Source organism: Oenanthe melanoleuca, chromosome 4A (assembly GCF_029582105.1).
Source record: "Oenanthe melanoleuca isolate GR-GAL-2019-014 chromosome 4A, OMel1.0, whole genome shotgun sequence".
In the NCBI taxonomy this organism is placed as follows: domain Eukaryota; kingdom Metazoa; phylum Chordata; class Aves; order Passeriformes; family Muscicapidae; genus Oenanthe; species Oenanthe melanoleuca.
In genome coordinates this window covers 782,933-801,133 of record NC_079338.1, presented here as the reverse complement: position 1 = coordinate 801,133, position 18,201 = coordinate 782,933, and the positions used below count along the sequence as shown (strand labels likewise).

General features: G+C 52.0%; 1 protein-coding gene across 6 annotated transcripts in view; it reads left to right on the top strand.

Annotated features, from left to right (window-relative positions):
- The window catches only part of ZNF185 (zinc finger protein 185 with LIM domain), a 35,205-nt gene extending 17,502 nt beyond the window's left edge, over positions 1–17,703 (top strand). The window contains exons 10-30 of one of the 6 annotated variants that reach the window (XM_056491201.1): positions 620–655; positions 1,083–1,166; positions 1,282–1,356; positions 1,806–1,886; positions 4,033–4,104; positions 4,295–4,339; positions 4,619–4,702; positions 5,659–5,742; positions 6,102–6,185; positions 6,910–7,017; positions 7,725–7,805; positions 8,254–8,346; positions 8,763–8,912; positions 10,319–10,411; positions 10,631–10,702; positions 11,643–11,720; positions 12,779–12,838; positions 14,425–14,505; positions 14,882–14,984; positions 15,496–15,594; positions 16,182–17,703. In XM_056491201.1, coding sequence (XP_056347176.1) covers positions 620–655; positions 1,083–1,166; positions 1,282–1,356; positions 1,806–1,886; positions 4,033–4,104; positions 4,295–4,339; positions 4,619–4,702; positions 5,659–5,742; positions 6,102–6,185; positions 6,910–7,017; positions 7,725–7,805; positions 8,254–8,346; positions 8,763–8,912; positions 10,319–10,411; positions 10,631–10,702; positions 11,643–11,720; positions 12,779–12,838; positions 14,425–14,505; positions 14,882–14,984; positions 15,496–15,594 — 1,663 coding nt within the window. In that variant the 3' untranslated portion in view covers positions 16,182–17,703. Of the gene's footprint in view, positions 1–616; positions 656–1,082; positions 1,167–1,281; positions 1,357–1,805; positions 1,887–4,032; positions 4,105–4,294; positions 4,340–4,618; positions 4,703–5,658; positions 5,743–6,101; positions 6,186–6,909; positions 7,018–7,724; positions 7,806–8,253; positions 8,347–8,762; positions 8,913–10,318; positions 10,412–10,630; positions 10,703–11,642; positions 11,721–12,778; positions 12,839–14,424; positions 14,506–14,881; positions 14,985–15,495; positions 15,595–16,181 lie in introns of all 6 variants that reach the window. The other 5 variants (XM_056491200.1, XM_056491199.1, XM_056491202.1 and 2 more) reach the window with 5 other exon arrangements.
- Positions 17,704–18,201: the final 498 nt, after the last annotated feature.

Below are 18,201 nucleotides of genomic sequence, written 5' to 3'. Positions count from 1 at the left end.
GAAACCCCCCAACAGCACAGCCCAGAGCTGCTGCAGGGCTGGAGCCTGCCTGGGAGAGCTGGGGGTGCTCAGCTGGGCAGGAGAAGGATCCAGCAGAGCTCAGGGTCTCAAGGGGCTCCAGGAGAGCTGGAGAGACAAGGGATGGGCAGGGATGGATTTTGGGAAGGGATTCCTGGCTGGGCTGTGGCTGCCCCTGGATCCCTGGCAGTGCCCAAAGCCAGGATGGACATTGGGGCTGGAGCAGCCTGGGGCAGTGGGAGGTGTCCCTGCCATGCCCAGGGTGCCACTGGATCTTTTCCAACCCAAACCTTTCCGTGGTTCCTTGGTTTCTGCAGAAGTGGGAAATCCTCCAGGTATTGAGAGGGGTGGAACTGCTGGAAAAGAGAAGCCAGGGGGGTCCCCAACCCCCTGAGGCAATCCCGAGTCCCAGTTTCAGCCCTGCAGCTGCTCTCTGCAGTTTTGCTCTTTGATTTCACTGGGGACCTGCCCAGGTGTGACCCCCCAGCTCTGCCCAGGGGGTGGCAGGACCTGGGGGAGGGTCCTGGGGGCTCTGCCCCTGCCCAGGGAGGTTCTTTCCCTCCCATCCTTTAACTGCTCCTTCACCCTTCCTCCACAGCAGCCCCACCCAGGAATTCCCAGCGCTGTTTGCCAAGAGGTGAGTGCTGGGTTTGGCTCCTGCAGCAGATCCCAGGAGATTCAGAACAATTCCTTCAGAAAGGAAGGATGCTGGGGCTTGGATCCCGCTGGTTTTTTGGGAGAAACAGTGTTGGAATACACTGGAATACCCTTGCTCCTCTGGGAATTATCTGGAAATCTCCTGTGTGCCCTCAGTCCTCTGGGAATACAACCCTGATGGGGATTTGGGTTATGGGAAACAAACCCAAAATTGGGGAGGCTCAGGCATTTCCCAGTGGGACAGGGAAGGTGCCCAGGGCTCCCTCGGCATCCCAGAGCTCAGCTGATGCTCTGTGAAAATCCCACTGCCCTGGGGATGCTCAGCAGGGAATGGGCTCGGGAAACAGGGATAAAGCTGCAGAAAAAAGAGGGAATGCTGTGATAATTCTCTTTGTCCCTGTGGAAAGGATTGAGATAGAAGAGGAGGAAGGACAGCAGAGGAGGAGCCCAACTGTGCCAGGCCAGCCCAGGTTCAGCCAGGACAGCAGCAGGTACTCTGCACAAAGCAGAATTTGTACTCCTAAAAATCAGCTGGGCTAATGTTTTGTTAATTTTTTTTGTTTGTTTGTTTGTTTGTTTTTTTGTTTTGTTTTGTTTTGTTGTCAGTGCTAATGGGCTGAGGAAAAGCAGCCCTGGGTCTTCCTGGGATGGAGAAAATCCAGCAGCAGCATCTCCCTCCAGGTGAGAGCTCAAAGCCAAAAAGGAAAAATCCCAAAATCCTGGAATGGTTTGGGTCCCACCCCTATGGGCAGGGACACCTTCCACCAGCCCAGATTGCTTCAAACCTCACCCAGCTGAACCTTTTCTTGGGGTAAGGGAATAATTTTCAGTTGTTTTCCAATGTTTTTTGGCTGAATCCATGCCTGGAGTATAAAAAAGGTGGAATAGTTCTCACTGCCAGCAGCACTTTGGCTTCTTCCCTTGTCCTGGTGCTTTTCTTGCTGTGTCACTGCAGAAAGTGGAAATTCCTGGCAAAATCTGAATTTTTCATTTCAAACTTGCTCCTGAGATGGCTTTGCCAGTGAATGGGTTGGGAAGATGATTCATTCCCATTTTCTCCATTCCCATTTGGAGCAGGGCAGGTTTGGGGATTTTTGGTGACAGTTTTTGTCTTTTCTCCTCCCTTGCAGCCCCACACCAAGCAGCAGGAGCCAAACATCCCCATCCCTGAGCGACACTTTGGGGAAAATCTCCATTTCTGCCGAGAGCAGGTGGGTCTGGAGGCCCTGAGGGCAATTCCTGGGGACACAAAATCCTCCAGGAGCAGCTCAGAACAGCCAACACCCCACAGGGAATTCCAGGGAAGGGGCAAGGGAACATTCCCAGCTGGAAACCGAGGGTTTGAACATTGGAATGTGAATCCAAACCTGCAGCCCCTTTTCCATTTGGATTTTTTCCCCTCTTCCTGCCCTGTTTGTAGCTCATTCCTGGGAATCTCCTCTCCTGCTGTTTCCCTGCAGGAATGCTGAGCACAGGCAGGGCTGAGGGGGAAATCCTCCTTGGAAAAGCTTTCCCAGGAGGGGACAGGGGCTGCTGTCCCCAAATCCCAGGGCAGCACCTGCTGGCAGGGCTGGAGCTCCTGGGTGGGAGGAATTCCTCTGGGAATTATCCTCTGGGAATCTCCTGTGTGCCCCCAATCCTCTGGGAATCTCCTGTGTGCCCCAAATCCTCTGGGAATCTCCTGTGTGCCCCCAATCCTCTGGGAATCCTCTGGGAATCTCCTGTGTGCCCCAAATCCTCTGGGAATCTCCTGTGTGCCCCAAATCCTCTGGGAATCCTCTGGGAATCTCCTGTGTGCCCCCAATCCTCTGGGAATTATCCTCTGGGAATCTCCTGTGTGCCCCCAATCCTCTGGGAATTCTCCTCTGGGAATCTCCTGTGTGCCCCCAATCCTCTGGGAATTCTCTCTTCCCTCACTCCTCTGGGAATTCTCCTCTGGAATTCTCCTCTATCCCCTCACTCCTCTAGGATTCTCCTGTGTGCCCTCTCTCCTCTGGAATTTTCTGGGATTCTTCTCTGTCCCTCATTCCTCTGGGAATTCTCTGGGATTCTCCTGTGCCCCCTCACTCCTGGAATTCTCCTCTGTCCCCTCATTTCTCTGGGAATTCTCTGGGACTCTCCTCTCTCTCCATCCCCTCATTCCTCTGGGAATTCTCTGGAATTCTCCTCAATCCTCTGGAATTCTTCTCTGTGCCATCACTCTGGGAATTCTCTGGGAATATCCTGTGTGCCCTCAATCCTCTGGGGATTCTCCTCTGTCCATCACTCCTTTGGAATTTTCTGGGAATTCTCTCTTCCCTCACTCCTCTGTGCTGTTTCTTGAAATGAATTGATGTGACTACAACAGTGTCCAAGGTTGATTTATTGCTCTAAAATGCATCAGCTTGTGAGATTTAGAGAAGCAGAAAATCAGCTGTAGCTCAGGTAGCCACAGGGTTTTTGTTATAAGGCCAAATATAATATATAATATATAATATATAATATATAATATATAATATATAATATATAATATATAATATATAATATATAATATATAATATATAATATATAATATATAATATATAATATATAATATATAATATATAATAAATATATAATATATAATAAATATATAATATATAATATATAATATATAATATATAATATATAATATATAATATATAATATATAATATATAATATATAATATATAATATATAATATTGAATTCAATAGAGAGTTACTACAATGTTGATTTTGTTTTTCTGACTTACTACTTTTACTTAACTTTTCTGTTCTGTGTATACTTTTATTGAATAAAGTATTAAATTATATATTTTAACTAATATAATATAATATAATATAATATAATATAATATAATATAATATAATATAATATAATATAATAATATAATATAATATAATATTTATATATTTTAACTTATATGAGTTATACACACACATTTTTATTATGCTTTTATTATAACACTCAAACCCTTAACTCATTTTACATCATTATATTATTATACTATAAAATTTTTTATTATTTTATTTAATACAGTTTTCACTTACTTAAGGCATATTTTTACTTACAAATGTAGAAAACACAAGTTTATAATTTTTTGTGCTTAATATCTGTGTACTTCTATTTTTACATCAATCCAAGCTTCTCCCCAGGCTGCAAATCCAACTTTTTAGTATTTGTGGAAGTTTTTCACCTTTCTGTTTCCCACCCCTCTGGGATTCTCCTCCCTGACCCCTCCACTCCTCCATCTCCATTTTATTTTTGTTCCCCAACCAAAGAGCAGCAGAATTCTCTAGGATGGCACATCACAAATGGGTTCAGGTCCCATTTTCAGTGGAATTTTCCTTTTTCTAGTGCCAAAGCTCTGGAGGAAAAGCCTGAGAGGTTCCCGTGGGATGAAGGAGCCCCCAGAGCCACGAATGGAAGGTAAATCCAGGGTGGGATTCCTGCTGGACACAATCCCTCAAATCCTGCTCTGGAGCTGGCTGCAGTCTCAGAATGGGCATTTTCTGATGGGAAATCAGATTCCATCTGGGTTTTGGAACTGCTCTCTCCTCTGTGAAATGCATGGAAAGCCACTGTAGAGCATCCCTCAAGCTCTGCCTCTCTTTTCCAGTTTTCCTGAGCACACAGAAGCCAATAATGGGTTTTGCCCACCAGAGTAAGTGGAAAATTCCTTTTTTTTCCCCTTGATTTTAGAGTGGGGGGGTTCTCCTGACCTGGGATGAGTTCTGGGAGCATCCCATAAATCCTGGGATCTTCCAGCTGCTTTCCTCACACGAGGATGAGTGGCTTGGGTTTGGGATCAGCTCTTCAGGAAATTCCCAGAGCTGAGCAGGAGGGAGCAGAAAATGTTCAACTTGAGCCAGGAAAGCCTCCTGGTGGATATTTTTGTTTCTTGGTGTTCTCCTCCTGATGGATCAACCCTCTTCTCTCACAGGTCCAGCCCTGGATCCTGGGACAGACCTGGGGATGCTCTGGAGAAGCTGCTCCGTCCTGCTGAGCCCTCCCAGGGTGACTCCAGGTGTGACCCTGGGATTAAACAACTTGTCCAGAGTGGAGCTGGGGGTCAGAATGGGAGCTGGGATTAGGATCAGAGCTGGGATTAGACTCCAAATTGGAATCAGAATGGGATTTGGGGTCAGAATCTGAGCTGGGATTAGACTCCAAATTGGAATCAGAATGGGAGCTGGGATTAGAATCAGAGCTGGGGTCAGAATCCAAACTGGGATCAGAATGAGAGTTGGGATCAGAATCCAAACTGGGATTAGAATCCAAACCAGGATCAGAATCGGAGCTGGGATTAGAATCCAAACTGGGATCAGAATCCAAGCTGGGATCAGAATCTGAGCTGAGCAATAAAGGAAAAGGAAAATCCTGCCTGTGGGAGCAGCATTTTTCTGGGCACTGCTGCACAGCTTCTCCCCAGGGAATCCAGCAGGAATTTCTCCATGGAAAGGGGGGTCAGGGAGGTTTGGGGTGCCCATCCCTGGAGGTGTCCAAGGAGTTCCTGGGGGTGGCACTCAGAGCTCAAGGTGGGGATTGGGCACAGCTGGGACTCGATGATCCCAGAGGGGATTTTTTCTGGGATTCTGGGAGCAGATCCAGCAGCTCCAGCTCTGCCTTTAGTGCCTCCATCCCACAGGATTTCAGGGCTGACATTGCCAGGGAGGAATTGTTCTGATCTCCCTGGAGCTGCTTCCCTCCCTCTCCATTATTTTGGGATTCATTTCCATGTACTGACCCAAAAAAGGCCTTGGGGTGAGCAGATTTCAGGGCCAGGTTGGGCACTGGGGCTTGAAGCAGCCTGGGGTAGTGGGAGATGTCCCTGCCCATGGCACTGGATGAGATTTAAGTTCCTTCCAACCCAAAAATTTCCACGATTCCTGGATTCTATTGAATGAAAAAGTGCAGTGTTGCAGTTCCATACAAATCCCCTGGGGACTTTTGGAAGCTCTGATTTCCCCATTTTTTTGCCAGGTCACCCTTGCAGTCTGATGTCCCTTTTCATCCCACTGAGAGAAGCCCTGTGCACATCGAGGACTCAGAATATTCCTTCAAGAGGTGACAGCAGGGTGAATTTAGTGGGTGTAGGAATAATCCCATAAACCACAAACATATGGGTGTTCCCAAAACTCTGAGGATTAAGGGAAACCTGCATGGGCAGGCACAGAAAGAGGATCCTGCTCCCACTTTTTTCCCAAGGATGGGAATTTAAATAAACCAAGAGCTTTGTGTTGAATCTCCTTTCTTTGAGACCAGCCAAACACTCCAGATCTTTCCTCCTCGTGTTCCTGGTGGGGTTCTTTCAATTCCCTGAAAATCCAGGGGTGCTGCAGCTGGAACACAGGGACATGGATTGTGCCAGGGGGCAGGTGCCAGTTTTTGGGGGTGGCACTGATGGGTGCTGCTCTGCTTTCCAGGTCTGCCCTGGAATATGGGGACAGGAGCAGCTCCATGGATCCTGAGGGATCAGCCCAGCACCAGCCCTACTGGGAGGAGAGGGGGTGAGGACTGGGGGGACTGGGATGGTTGTTTGGGGCTGGAGGTGTGGGACTTTTGGGGCTGGAGAGGTGGGACTTTTGGGGCTGGAGGTGTGGGACTTTTGGGGCTGGAGGTCTGGGATGTTTGGGGCTGGAGGTCTGGGATGTTTGGGGCTGGAGGTCTGGGATGTTTGGGGCTGGAGGTCTGGGATGTTTTGGGCTGGAGATCTGGGATGTTTGGGGCTGGAGATCTGGGATGTTTGGGGCTGGAGATCTGGGATGTTTGGGGCTGGAGATCTGGGATGTTTGGGGCTGGAGGTCTGGGATGTTTTGGGCTGGAGATCTGGGATGTTTGGGGCTGGAGATCTGGGATGTTTGGGGCTGGAGATCTGGGATGTTTGGGGCTGGAGAACTGGGATGTTTGGGGCTGGAGATCTGGGATGTTTGGGGCTGGAGATCTGGGATGTTTGGGGCTGGAGATCTGGGATGTTTGGGGCTGGAGATCTGGGATGTTTGGGGATCAGGAATATTTGGGGTTGGAGATCTGGGATTTTTTGGGCTGGAGATCTGGGATGTTTGGAGATCTGGAATATTTGGAGATCTGGGATGTTTGGAGATCTGGGATGTTTGGGGTTGGAGATCTGGGATGTTTGGAATGGCTCTGGCCAAGCTGGCTCCTGCTCCTCTGCAGGGAATGGGTGTCTGCCCATCCCACAGGGATTTTCCCAATCCTGGGTCTCTGGTTTAGGTTTCTGGACTCAGCCAGCCCCACTGAGAGGGGCCCAGGAGCTCCTGGCCATGACTCCCCCCCAGAGCCCCCCAGGCTGAAGGATCCTGCTGAGCCCAGCAGGGCAGGGTGAGGAGTGGGAATGGGAGTGGGACATTCCCCTCCCTTCTCCTGTGGGATGAGGGGTCATTCCTGGGCCATCTCCCCCTGCTGACAAACATCCTCCCAGGTTCTCCTTTTGTGGAATCATGGAATTGTTCAGGTTGGGATTAAATCCAGGCACCACCATGTTCAGCACTAACCTGTGTCCTCAAGCTCCACATCCACCCATTTCCTGAACATTTCCAGGGCTTCACAACCCTTTCCATGCAGATTTTTTTTCCCAATATCCAACCTAAACCTCCTCTAGTGCAACTTGGGGCCTTTTTGTGCCTGATTCTATTGCTGCTTCTCCTGGATGAACCTTTAACCGTGGTTTTATAGGAAAATCTGGGAGAAAAGATCCTCCTTAGCTGGAGCCATCAACCCTGTGCAGCTGAACTGCCAGGAGTTGCTTCCTAGACTTTAAATTTGGGGGCAGAGGGTCTTTAGGGAGAGAAAATTATTTCAGGACTTGGGTTAGTGCTGGGTGGTTGCATTTGATGATCTTAGAGGGCTTTTCCAACCTAAACAACTCTGTGGTTCCATGATTCTGTCTGGCACATTTCCATGCAGGGGTATTGCACTTTATTTATTTTTTTCCTTGAGGCAGGAGATTCTCCAGGGGCTGCATCTCCCTCCCACAGGAATTCTGTGCTCAGGGTGCTTCCACCCTGTAAAGATCTCATGTCTTGCAGGTCCAGCTCTGTTCCTGGGGGAAGCAGCATCCCATCTCCAGAGATTCCACATGCAAAGGAGTCTGAGCCACAATGGGACAGGTACAGAGCCAGGACACCCCTCACACACCTCCAGATTTCCTTCCTGGCCTGTCCCAAGCCACCCAAATGCTCATTTCCTGGCTGGGAGAGCTGGGGGTGCTCACCTGGAGAGGAGAAGGATCCAGCAGAGCTCAGGGTCTAAAGGGGCTGCAGGAGAGCTGGAGAGACAAGGGATGGAGGGACAGGACACAGGGAACAGGCAGGGATGGATTTTGGGATCTTGGGCAGGAATTCCTGGCTGAGTTGGAATTCCCAGGACAGCTGTGGCTGCCCCTGGATCCCTGGCAGTGCCCAGGACAGGCTGGACCCAGGCACTGGATGAGTTTTAAGGTCTCTCCCAACCCACAGCACCCTGACAGTGACCCTGTGACAGTTCCTGCTTTCCCCCCACACAGGACAGGGTCACACAGAGCTGCTGCAGCTCCTGACAGCTCTTTCCTCCCCCCAGGATCCCTCTGGACCACGAGGAACAGAGCTCAGCCAGCCCCAGTGAGAGCCTGGGGGGCTGGAGGCACAGCGAGCCCGCCCCGGGGCCAGCCAGGTGGGCTGGGGACATCCCTGTCTGTGCCACCAGTGCCTCTCCACCCCTCATCCTCTGCTCCTTCAAGCACTCCTGTCTGAAGTGAGGAGCCAGGAAATTTGCCCAGTCCAGGAGTACTGGAAGGGATTGTTCCCTGGAGAGTGCCCAGAGCTGCCCCTGGATGCCCAAGGCCAGGCTGGATGAGGCTTGGAGCACCCTGGGGCAGTGGAAGGGATTCCACCATGGCAGGGGTGGGATTGGGATGAACTTGGAGGTCCCTCCCCACCCAAACCGTTCTGGGATTGTGGAATTCCATAACCCTGTGATCCTATAAACACCACGGTGTCCCAGCTCTCCCAGTCCCCGTGGGAAGTGGCAGGACCCTTGCTCAGAGCAAAGCCACCCCTGGGCTTCATGGTGCAACTTGAACCCCTCAGCAGGTCTGAGCTCAGCTCCCAGCACTCCCAGAGTGTTCCCAGTGCCCTGGAGCCCCGGCCCCTGTTCCAGGAGCACCAACCCTTCTCAGGCTCAGTGCCCAGCCACAGGATCCCAGCCTACGTGGACAGCCAGGTGTTCAGCACCAGGAGGTGAGAATTTGGGGATGAAAGGTTGTTCTGGATTGAAGGACAGGTGTCTGCCAATAAAGGCAGAAGCTTCTCTTTGAAATGGAGAATGTAAACCACCTCCTCCAAGTTAGTATTTTAAATTTGAAATTAAGGGGCTCTCAGGCAAAGAGATGGGAAAAATCCCTGCCAGAGTCAGAATCCAAGCTGACACCCGTCAGTCAGTCAGGGTGTTGGCACAGTCCCATTCAATGGTGGCTGCATCCTCCTGCAGGGGCAGATGTGGTTCAGCTGGAGCAGTGCTCCTGGAGAAGGTGCAGTTTCCTCTGAAGCTCCAGGGATGATGTGCAAAGGTCTGGTTTTCCTCTGGAATCCAGTGGAAAGAAGGTTCCTTGGTGTCCCAAATCTCAGTTTTTATCTGGGTAGGAAAGGCTTGGCTCTTCCCCTGGCTGGAGCATCTCCCAGTGGGATGATGGAATTTTATCAGTCATGCCCTGGGACTCACTGGCCATGAACAGGAGATATCTCCTGGAGGGAGGATGGGCTGTGGGAAGATAAAGATGATTGCCCAGCTGGTTTAAAGATGGCCCATGAGCAGATAATGTGTGCCAGGAGATCAGGGTCACTGCCCCAATGGTTTTTAACAGATGGGGACAGAATCCACATTTCTGTCCCATCAACCCAACACAAGGGTTTAGCTGCAGCCACAGGAAGCTGCAGGCTTGGGACACCTTCACTATCCCAGGCTGCTCCAAGTCCATCCAGCCTGGCCTTGGACACTTCCAGGGATTTGGGAAAGTTTGGGAATGCTTTGGCTTTGCTCAGGTGTTGGGTTTGGAGCCTGCTCTCCCTGTGGGGCACAGAACCAGCACAGGGGAAACAGGCAGAGCATGAGGGAATCCTGGAATCCTCATGGCTGGAAAAGGCTTCTGACATCATCAGCTGTCAATCCAGTGCTGTCACATTGTCACCACCAAGCCTCAAGTGCCACATCCACGCATTTTCTGGACTCTTCCAAGGACAGGGATCTCACAGCCTCAAGTGGTGACATCCACACATTTTCTGGACACTTACAAGGACAGGAATTCCAGGACCTCAAGTGCCACATTCACACATTTTCTGGACTTTCCAGGGACAGGGATCCCATAGCCTCAAGTGGTGACAACCACACATTTTCTGGACTTTCCAGGGACAGGGATCTCACAGCTTCAAGTGGTGACATCCACACATTTTCTGGGCTCTTCCAGACATGGGGATCCCACAGCCTCAAGTGCCACAGCCACACATTTTCTGGACTTTCCAGGGACAGGGATTCCAGCACTGTGCCAGGGCTCAGTGGTGCCAGAACCCTGGCAGGGACTGTGAGCCCAGTGTGGGCACTCCAGAGACTCCTGCTGCCCTTCCTGATTCAGGGCTTTGTGTTTCTTCAGGCCCAGCCCTGATGCCCAAGGCAGTGTTTATTCTGGGAGCAGCTGGTATGACAGTGCCAGGGGCCACGGGGACTTCAGCCCTGCTGCAGGACGGTGAGTCCAGGGCTGGGATCCCAACTTCCCAAGCCAAGGAACTTCCCAGTGCCACATTTATTCAGTGCATCAGGTGTCCTGATGTGATTCCCTGGATGTGAGCAGCTGGTGGGTGTGGAGTGGGAAGGGTCAGTGCCCAGCAGGGAGATTCCCAGCCCTGTGAGGATCCCTCAGGTGCCCAAACTCAGAGCTTGAGACTGTTCCACTTGCTCTCCCCAGAGATGCCACCATGCCCATGGCCCAGAGAAGCCACAGGGTGCCATTCTACATGGACAGCTTAAACAGCACCAGGTAAAGGGGGAGTCACAGGGGCACCGAGGGAAATTCCCCAGAAATTTATGGAACAGAGCTGAGAGAGCGAGGATTGGTCTCCAGGGAGTGGATGCATGATCCAGTGGCACAGAGCTGCTCTTAAACCATTCCTAACTACAGCTGCCTAGCAGAGGTCTGGGATACATCCAGAAAAATCCCTGGAGATTTTTCCCTGTGTGGGAGGCCAGAAGAGAGGGGCAGGAGAATGGGGAGCTGGTTCCTGGCCAGGAATTGGCCTTTGCTACAGGGAACAGAGATCACAGCAGAGAGAGAGGTCACTGTGCTGAGTGTCAGTGGTTCAGTGACAGAAGTGCTCCCAGAGCAAGGCTGTTGGAAGGGGCAGGAGGTCTCCAGGATGGAATATCATTGTCACTGCCCCTGCAGCGACACTGCCCCTGGCAGTGCCAGCCCATCCATGTGCAAGGCCGAGGGCTGGATCTGGATAAGGAGTAGTTGTGGGGGTGAAGGCAGGCAGAGGATCCTTGGGCTGGCTCCAGGAAAGGTCAGCCTCATCCTAGCTCTCATTGCTGGGCAGATGGACAGAGCTGTTTCCAGTGCTGTTGCATTCTTCCTTCAAGTTACTGTGTTGGGGACAGTTCCATTGGCTTTGGGAATGTTCCCATCTCCTGCAGTTCCTCCCGTGCCCTTTCTCCCTGTGGCTGCTTCCACTCACTCCCATCCCCACTGGAAGATCTCCTTGGATCTTCTGTCTCATGGCCCTACAAGTGAGACTTCCCCAAATTCCTCCTCCATGGGGGTGGTCCTGTCCTGTGGCAGATGTAGGAGGAAGGGATTGGTTTGGTGCCTGAAAAGGTCTGGCAAAGGGCTGTGCTGTCCATCTGCCCTCCCAGCAGTGGCAGATTCTCCTGGCTGTCACTCTGGATCCTGCCATGGCTCACAGATTTTCCTCTCTCCGCAGGCTCCTCTCCAGCTCCAGTGAGAGGCTCTGCAGCTCCCACCACAGCTCTGGGTACCAGCCTGACCCCAGCACTGCCGGGTAAACAGCTGAGAGGGGCTCCCTGCAGCTCTGGCACCTGGCTGGTGTCACCCACTGTGCCAGCAGGGCCAGGGCAGTGACTGTCCCCTGTGCTGGGCACTGCTGAGGCCCCACATGGAATCCAGGGGCCAGTTCTGGGCCCCTCAGCCAGAGCTGGGAAGGGGCTGGAGAATTCTTGAGGGAGCTGGAAAAGGGGCTCAGAAGGAGAAAAGGGGGATCAGGGGAACTCCTGGCTCTCCATGATTCCCTGACAGAAGGGGACAGCCAGGGGGGATTTGGGATTTCTCCCAGGGAACAGCCTCAGGCTGGGCCAGGGGAAGTTCAGGTTGGTGGTGGAAGTGTTCAGAAAATTGGGAGCATGTTTTGGTGGTGACCATGGTGGTTGGATTTGATGATCTTAAAGGTCTTTTTCAACATTAATGATTCCACGATGTAGAAGAGCCCATGCTCAGTTTAAGGGGAAAAAAAAGAGGTTTCTTTCCTTAGCCATGACAGGGCTTAGTGTAAGAAGGGAGGATTAGTGCCAGCTTTTAGGCAGCATGGAAATGCACCATGGAAGAAGGCTGATGGATTCTGTCAGGGCTGCAGGCTGAGGGTGGGGGCACACAGCTCCCCTCGGTGTGCACCAGGGCGGGGCGTGGAATTCTGGAGCTGGGATCGGAGAGAGGCAGGAAAATGCAAAGGAGGTGAAACCATCCCCAAGCAAACAGCAAACTGGAGATGCTGCAGAGGCAGAGCAGCCCCCGGAGCAGCCACAGGGCTCGGTGTAACTGGGAGCTCTCCCCATGCCCATTGTGTGCCTAATCCTGCCAGGAGCTGGGAGAGACTTATCCCTCTAACCCATAGCTGGATGAAAGGGTTACATTATCCATCCCATTCTTGCCAATTAACTCGATTTGTTGTGGTGGGGTAATTAGAGGAGCTGTTATTTAGCAACAATGCTCGATGTGCAGGATTTATTCCAGAACAACAGCATCCCGCTCCCTGCCTCTCCCGCACGCGCTCCCTGCCCAGGGGCTCGGGCTCTTTTCTCATGGAAATGCTTCCCGTTTTCCCAGGAGAGGGATCCTCTTTGTCAAGGAGTACGTGAACATCGCAGCCTCGCCACGCCACGGCAGGTACGGAGTGCTGGGGACAGCGTGTGTCACTGCCGGGGGTCACTGCCCGGGTGTCACTGTCCGGGGGTCACTGTCCGGGGGTCACTGCCCGGTGTCACTGCCGGGTGTCACTGCCCGGGTGTCACTGCCCGGGTGTCACTGCCCGGGTGTCACTGTCCGGGGGTCACTGTCCGGGGGTCACTGTCCGGGGGTCACTGCCCGGTGTCACTGTCCGGGGGTCACTGCCCGGTGTCACTGCCCGGGGGTCACTGCCGGGTGTCACTGCCCGGTGTCACTGTCCGGGGGTCACTGCCGGGTGTCACTGCCGGGTGTCACTGCCGGGGGTCACTGCCCGGGGGTCACTGCCCGGGGGTCACTGCCCGGGGGTCACTGCCCGGGTGTCACTGCCGGGTGTCACTGCCCGGGGTCACTGCCGGGTGTCACTGCCCGGGGGTCACTGCCCGGGGGTCACTGCCGGGTGTCACTGCCCGGTGTCACTTCCTGGATGTCACTGCCCGGTGTCACTGTCCGGGGGTCACTGTCCGGGGGTCACTGTCCGGGGGTCACTGCCCGGTGTCACTGTCCGGGGGTCACTGCCCGGTGTCACTGCCCGGGGGTCACTGCCGGGTGTCACTGCCCGGTGTCACTGTCCGGGGGTCACTGCCGGGTGTCACTGCCCGGGGGTCACTGCCCGGTGTCACTGTCCGGGGGTCACTGCCCGGTGTCACTTCCTGGATGTCACTGCCCGGTGTCACTGCCCGGTGGCACATCCCAGCAGGATGGAGCTGAGCAGCCCCCGCGGGTTCCTGGGGGGCAGGCTCTGCTCTGGGGGATGCTGGGGACAGCAGGACATGTGTCCCACAGCTCCCAGGGGACAGGGGGGCTCCTCCCGAGGTGGCTGAAAACACCACGCTGCAGGTTTGGCACCGTGCACCTGGAAATGATTGGGATGCGTGAAGAGAATGTGGAGGGTGAGGGCTCTCGCTGGGAAAACCTCATCATAGGAGTTTTAAAAAGTTATATTGCACCATTTTCAGCTTAAATCTTCATTCCTTTGTTTTGCTCGAGTGAAGCTGCTCCAGACTGGCCCCGGGGTGACAAGAGCAGGATTTGGCCCCATGCTCAGCACCCTCACAGTGATGTGGCACCAGTTAACACCAGTTTGAAGCTCCCTGCAGGCACTATCCTCCCTCAGGGCTGTGCTGGCACCCCTGGGGGAGCTGACTGCACTCTGTAAATCTCCAGCCTGTCCCAGGGCTCAGCAGAGCTGCTGGCAGCAGCCAGAGAGAAGCCAAATATCCAGGAAACTCAGAGAGGGAAACTCAGCTGGATGAGGGATGGAGCCAGGGATGTGCTCTGTGCCTTTTCCTGCAGGATTTGGAGTTTTAGCTGTTATTTGTAGGGGGCAGATGTAAAAATGAGGGTCCTGGTGAGGCAGATTCCTCTGTGGGGGTACTGAAAGGTTCCTCTTTGTGTCCTGGGAAGGCACTTTGAAGAATTTCTCCCCAAGGAACAGGTAGCCAGGATATTCCAAATCACTGGATTATGATTCCACCCGAGATTCTTTTCCCACATCCCAAGTGCTGATATTTCCCTCCCTCCTGCAGTGGCAGCCTTGTGGATCTGAGTGACCTGGAGAGAAGCAGCTACAGCCAGCACAGTTTCCTGTCCAGTGCTCCCCTGCACAGGTAGGACAGGGTGGGGCTGCTCTGGGGGGTTAATCAAATTCTCAATCAGAAATTATTTTATGGGTTTGCTCCAAGTCAGAGTCCAGAGCAGGCACCAAGGTGATCAGAGGGATGGAGCACCTCCCCTGTGAGGAAAGGCTCAGAGAACTGGGATTGCTCAGCCTGGAGCTGAGAAACTTTGTGGTAACTCAATTGTGGCCTTCCAGTGCCTGAAGGGAGCCCACAAGAAAAATGGGAAGGGATTATTTCCAAGGAGTGACAGGACAAAGGGAATGGCTTCTCACTGACTGAGGGAAGGGTCAGATGGGATATTGGGAAGAAATTCTCCTCTGCAACCAGAGCACCACAGAGGAATCCCCTGCCCTGTTCTTCCCAGGTCCAGTGAGCCCCTGTGCACTTACTGCAGCAGGGAAATCAGAGACTGCCCCAAGATCATCATAGAGCACCTGAACATCCACTGCCACGAGTACTGCTTCAGGGTAAGCACTGCTTCAGCACACTGCCTGTGCTGCTGGGGATGGCAGGGCTGGGAGCAGGCATCTTCCTGAAATTCCATCCCCAGGCTCTCAGAGGGATCTGCATGGAGTGTGCCAAATCCTTACCTCACTCTGGGGCAGAAACACTAAGGCAGTCACAGGTGTCCCCAGAAGGTTTTCAGGTCCTTGAATGTTAAAACAAGGAAAATTATTTATAATTGGCAGCATCCTCAGAAAACCCCACTGTCCTTGGGGCAGACTTGCTGCTTTGTGGTCTTTGTGCTCTGCTGGAGGTGGCTGAATCCTCAAAGCCTGCAGGAAAGAGTGTGGGGAGGGATGAGGAGTGTGGGAGGAAGAGGCCAGCAGGGACATTTGGCTGTTGCAGGAAAGTGCAGCCCCAAAAGTTGCATCCTGACCCCTTAACAAAATGCTGCAGAACCTCTGCCCCCTCCCTCCTGCTGCTCCTGTCTGGGGTTTTGGTGACTGTCCAAGCTCCCTGTTTTCCCTTTGGCAGTGTGGAATTTGCCACAAAGCAATGGGAGATCTGCTGGACAAAATCTTCATCCACCGGGACATCGTCCACTGTGACAAGTGCTACGAGAAGCTCTTCTAGGTGGGTTCCAGGGCCCCTTCCTGAAACCATTCCCGTGGGGATGGCTGGGGAGAGCTCAGAGTTCAACCCTCACACCTCCAGGGCTGTCAGTGTCCAACAGAGCCAGCTGGAAGCTCACCCCTGCTGTCCTGGGGGTGTTGGATGGAGCCTTGGTGACAAGCAGGCTGTGCTGGCTTCCCGAGGGTGACAGGCAGAGGCTGGCTTGAGTGCTGACAGAAATGTTCCTCAGAGGTGGAAGGCAGTTAAAGGTTCCTGTGTTAACCCCATGCAGGGACTGTGACATTTTCCCAGCTCTTCCTTCACCTAAAGACCCTTTGAGGTGAAAACCTTTGGGAAGAGTGGAATTGTACATTCCAACAGCTCGACAGGAGCGGGTTGGGCACGGTTTGGTTTTGTCTGATTATCTGGAAGGAGCAGGAGGTGCCATGGCAGCGAGCAGAGCTGCTGGGCTGGGCTGGGAGAGCTCGAGGAGGAGGAGGAAGAGGAGGAGGAGGGAATGCAGCTCCTGCCTCGCTGCTGCCCGTACCTGGATATGAGGCGAGGCCATGGCATTGCTGGGCTCAGTCCCCGCTCTCCGTGTGCTGCAGGGCTCCGGGAACAGCTCCTGCCTCCGGCTGACATCGCCGAATTCCTGCTCTTCCCCCTCTCGCTGGACGAGTTCAGCACCTGCTGGTTGATGCTGTCACCTGCACCCGAACGAGATAAGGCAGCTCCTCCTCAGAGATGACTTTAGCAGAACAAGCTCCCCAGGTTTATCCCATTTATCTCGTTGCCACGAGGCTCTCTGATGATATCTGGATTTCTTCCCCTCGTGTGAGCTGGCACTGGGAGCCTTAAACACTAAACTTGGATTCTTGGCAGGGTTTGAATTTAGTCCTTAGCAAAAGCCTATTTCTGCTTTTTTTTTTTTTTTTTTTTTTTTTTTTTTCACCCCCAAATTCAGCCTAGAAATAGTTTCTGCCTGGTCTCCATTTGCTTTCCAATTTTTATTTTTTTTTTGTACTTCCAAACTCTGTTGTAATCGTGTGTCAGCTTTAATTCCCCTTCCTGAGGATGCTGCAGCAGCACTTGTGGCTGCAGCCTGTTTGGGGAGATAACACAAGTCCTTCCCCTGCTGTTAAACTCGGGCTCTGAGGGCTCGTGCCATCTCAGTTCCCTCTCCTGACAAAGAGATCTGCTCTGAAATCCCAATTTCTCCCTCACCAGGCTTTGCCCACACCTCTCATTGCTGGAAACTATTGTAAAATGCTCACTAATATTGAATTTCCAGCAGATGCTGCACTCAGTAAAATCAGAATTGTGTCATTTTAGCACTTAACTCAGAGCTGAGAGGTTGGAAACGCTGAATACTGAAAGTCAGGTGTCCTAAAAATGTCCAGACTTCCTGTTTCCTTGTGGGGAAGCATTAGGAATTATAGAATTACAGAATGATTTGGGGTTGGAAGGAGTTAAAAGTTGACGGGCAGGGACACCTTTCCCAATCCCAGGTTGCTCCAAGCTCCGTCCAGCCTGGCCTTGGACATTCCAGGGATCCAGGGGCAGCCACAGCTTCTCTGGCCAACCAGGGCTTCCCCATCCTGAATTTTTCCTGAAAACCCAGCTTCTCCTAAAATCCTGTGAAAAAAAAAAGGAACCCTAACCCCTCTTAGATGTTTTTAAGAGCAGCTGAAGGAGCTGGGAAAGGGCTCAGCTTGGAGAAAAGGAGGTTCAGGAGGGATCTCCTGGCTCTGCACAATTCCCTGACAGGAGGAGTTTTCCCCCCTTAAAAACCTGCATCACCCAAAAGGAACCTGCAGCTATGATAAAAATGTATCACCCAAAAGGAACCTGCAGCTATTATAAAAATGTATCACCCAAAAGGAACCTGCAGCTATTATAAAAATGTATCACCCAAAAGGAACCTGCAGCTATTATAAAAATGTTATGCTTTATTGTTTATATTGGCCTGAGCTTTGAAGAATTGCTGACCTGTCCCTCCCCAGAAATAAAAAAAACCAAACGAATTATTCAAAGAGGTGAATCTTCCTGGTGTTTGTGGAGAAAGGGTCACCTGCACATGGATTTTCTTCCTACATCATGGGTGAGGTCATGCATGCATTTCCTTTCACAAAAAAAAATAAAAATCTTATTTCTCTTGGGATTCTGCTGCTTGTGGGGACAAATCTTGACCAGGTTATTTCACATGAAATCAAATAAATAGAAATTTTTGTACTGGTACAAAAATGAGATTCTGCTGGCAGCACGTGGCCTTGGTGACTGCCAAACATCCAACACTTATCAGGAGCTGCCACAGGCTGTGTGAGGGTCCAGTCTGGGAGGAGGATGGCAAAGAATGGTGTTTGTTTTATTGCTGCCTGATAAAACTGTCCTGAGGAGACCTGAACTCACCAAAGCTCTGGGAGATCCCAGCTAAGCTGTATTTTGTGCATTTTTCTGGATCACATGCACAGGGAGAGATTCCCCCCTCACTCTTTCCCTACTCATCCTTCTTCCCCTCATTTGCCCCTCTTCTTCTTTTCCCTCACCTTTTTCCTTCCTCCCCCTGACTCTCATACCCCCTCATTTACCCCCTTTCTACCATCACTTACCTCCTTTCCCTCACTCCCT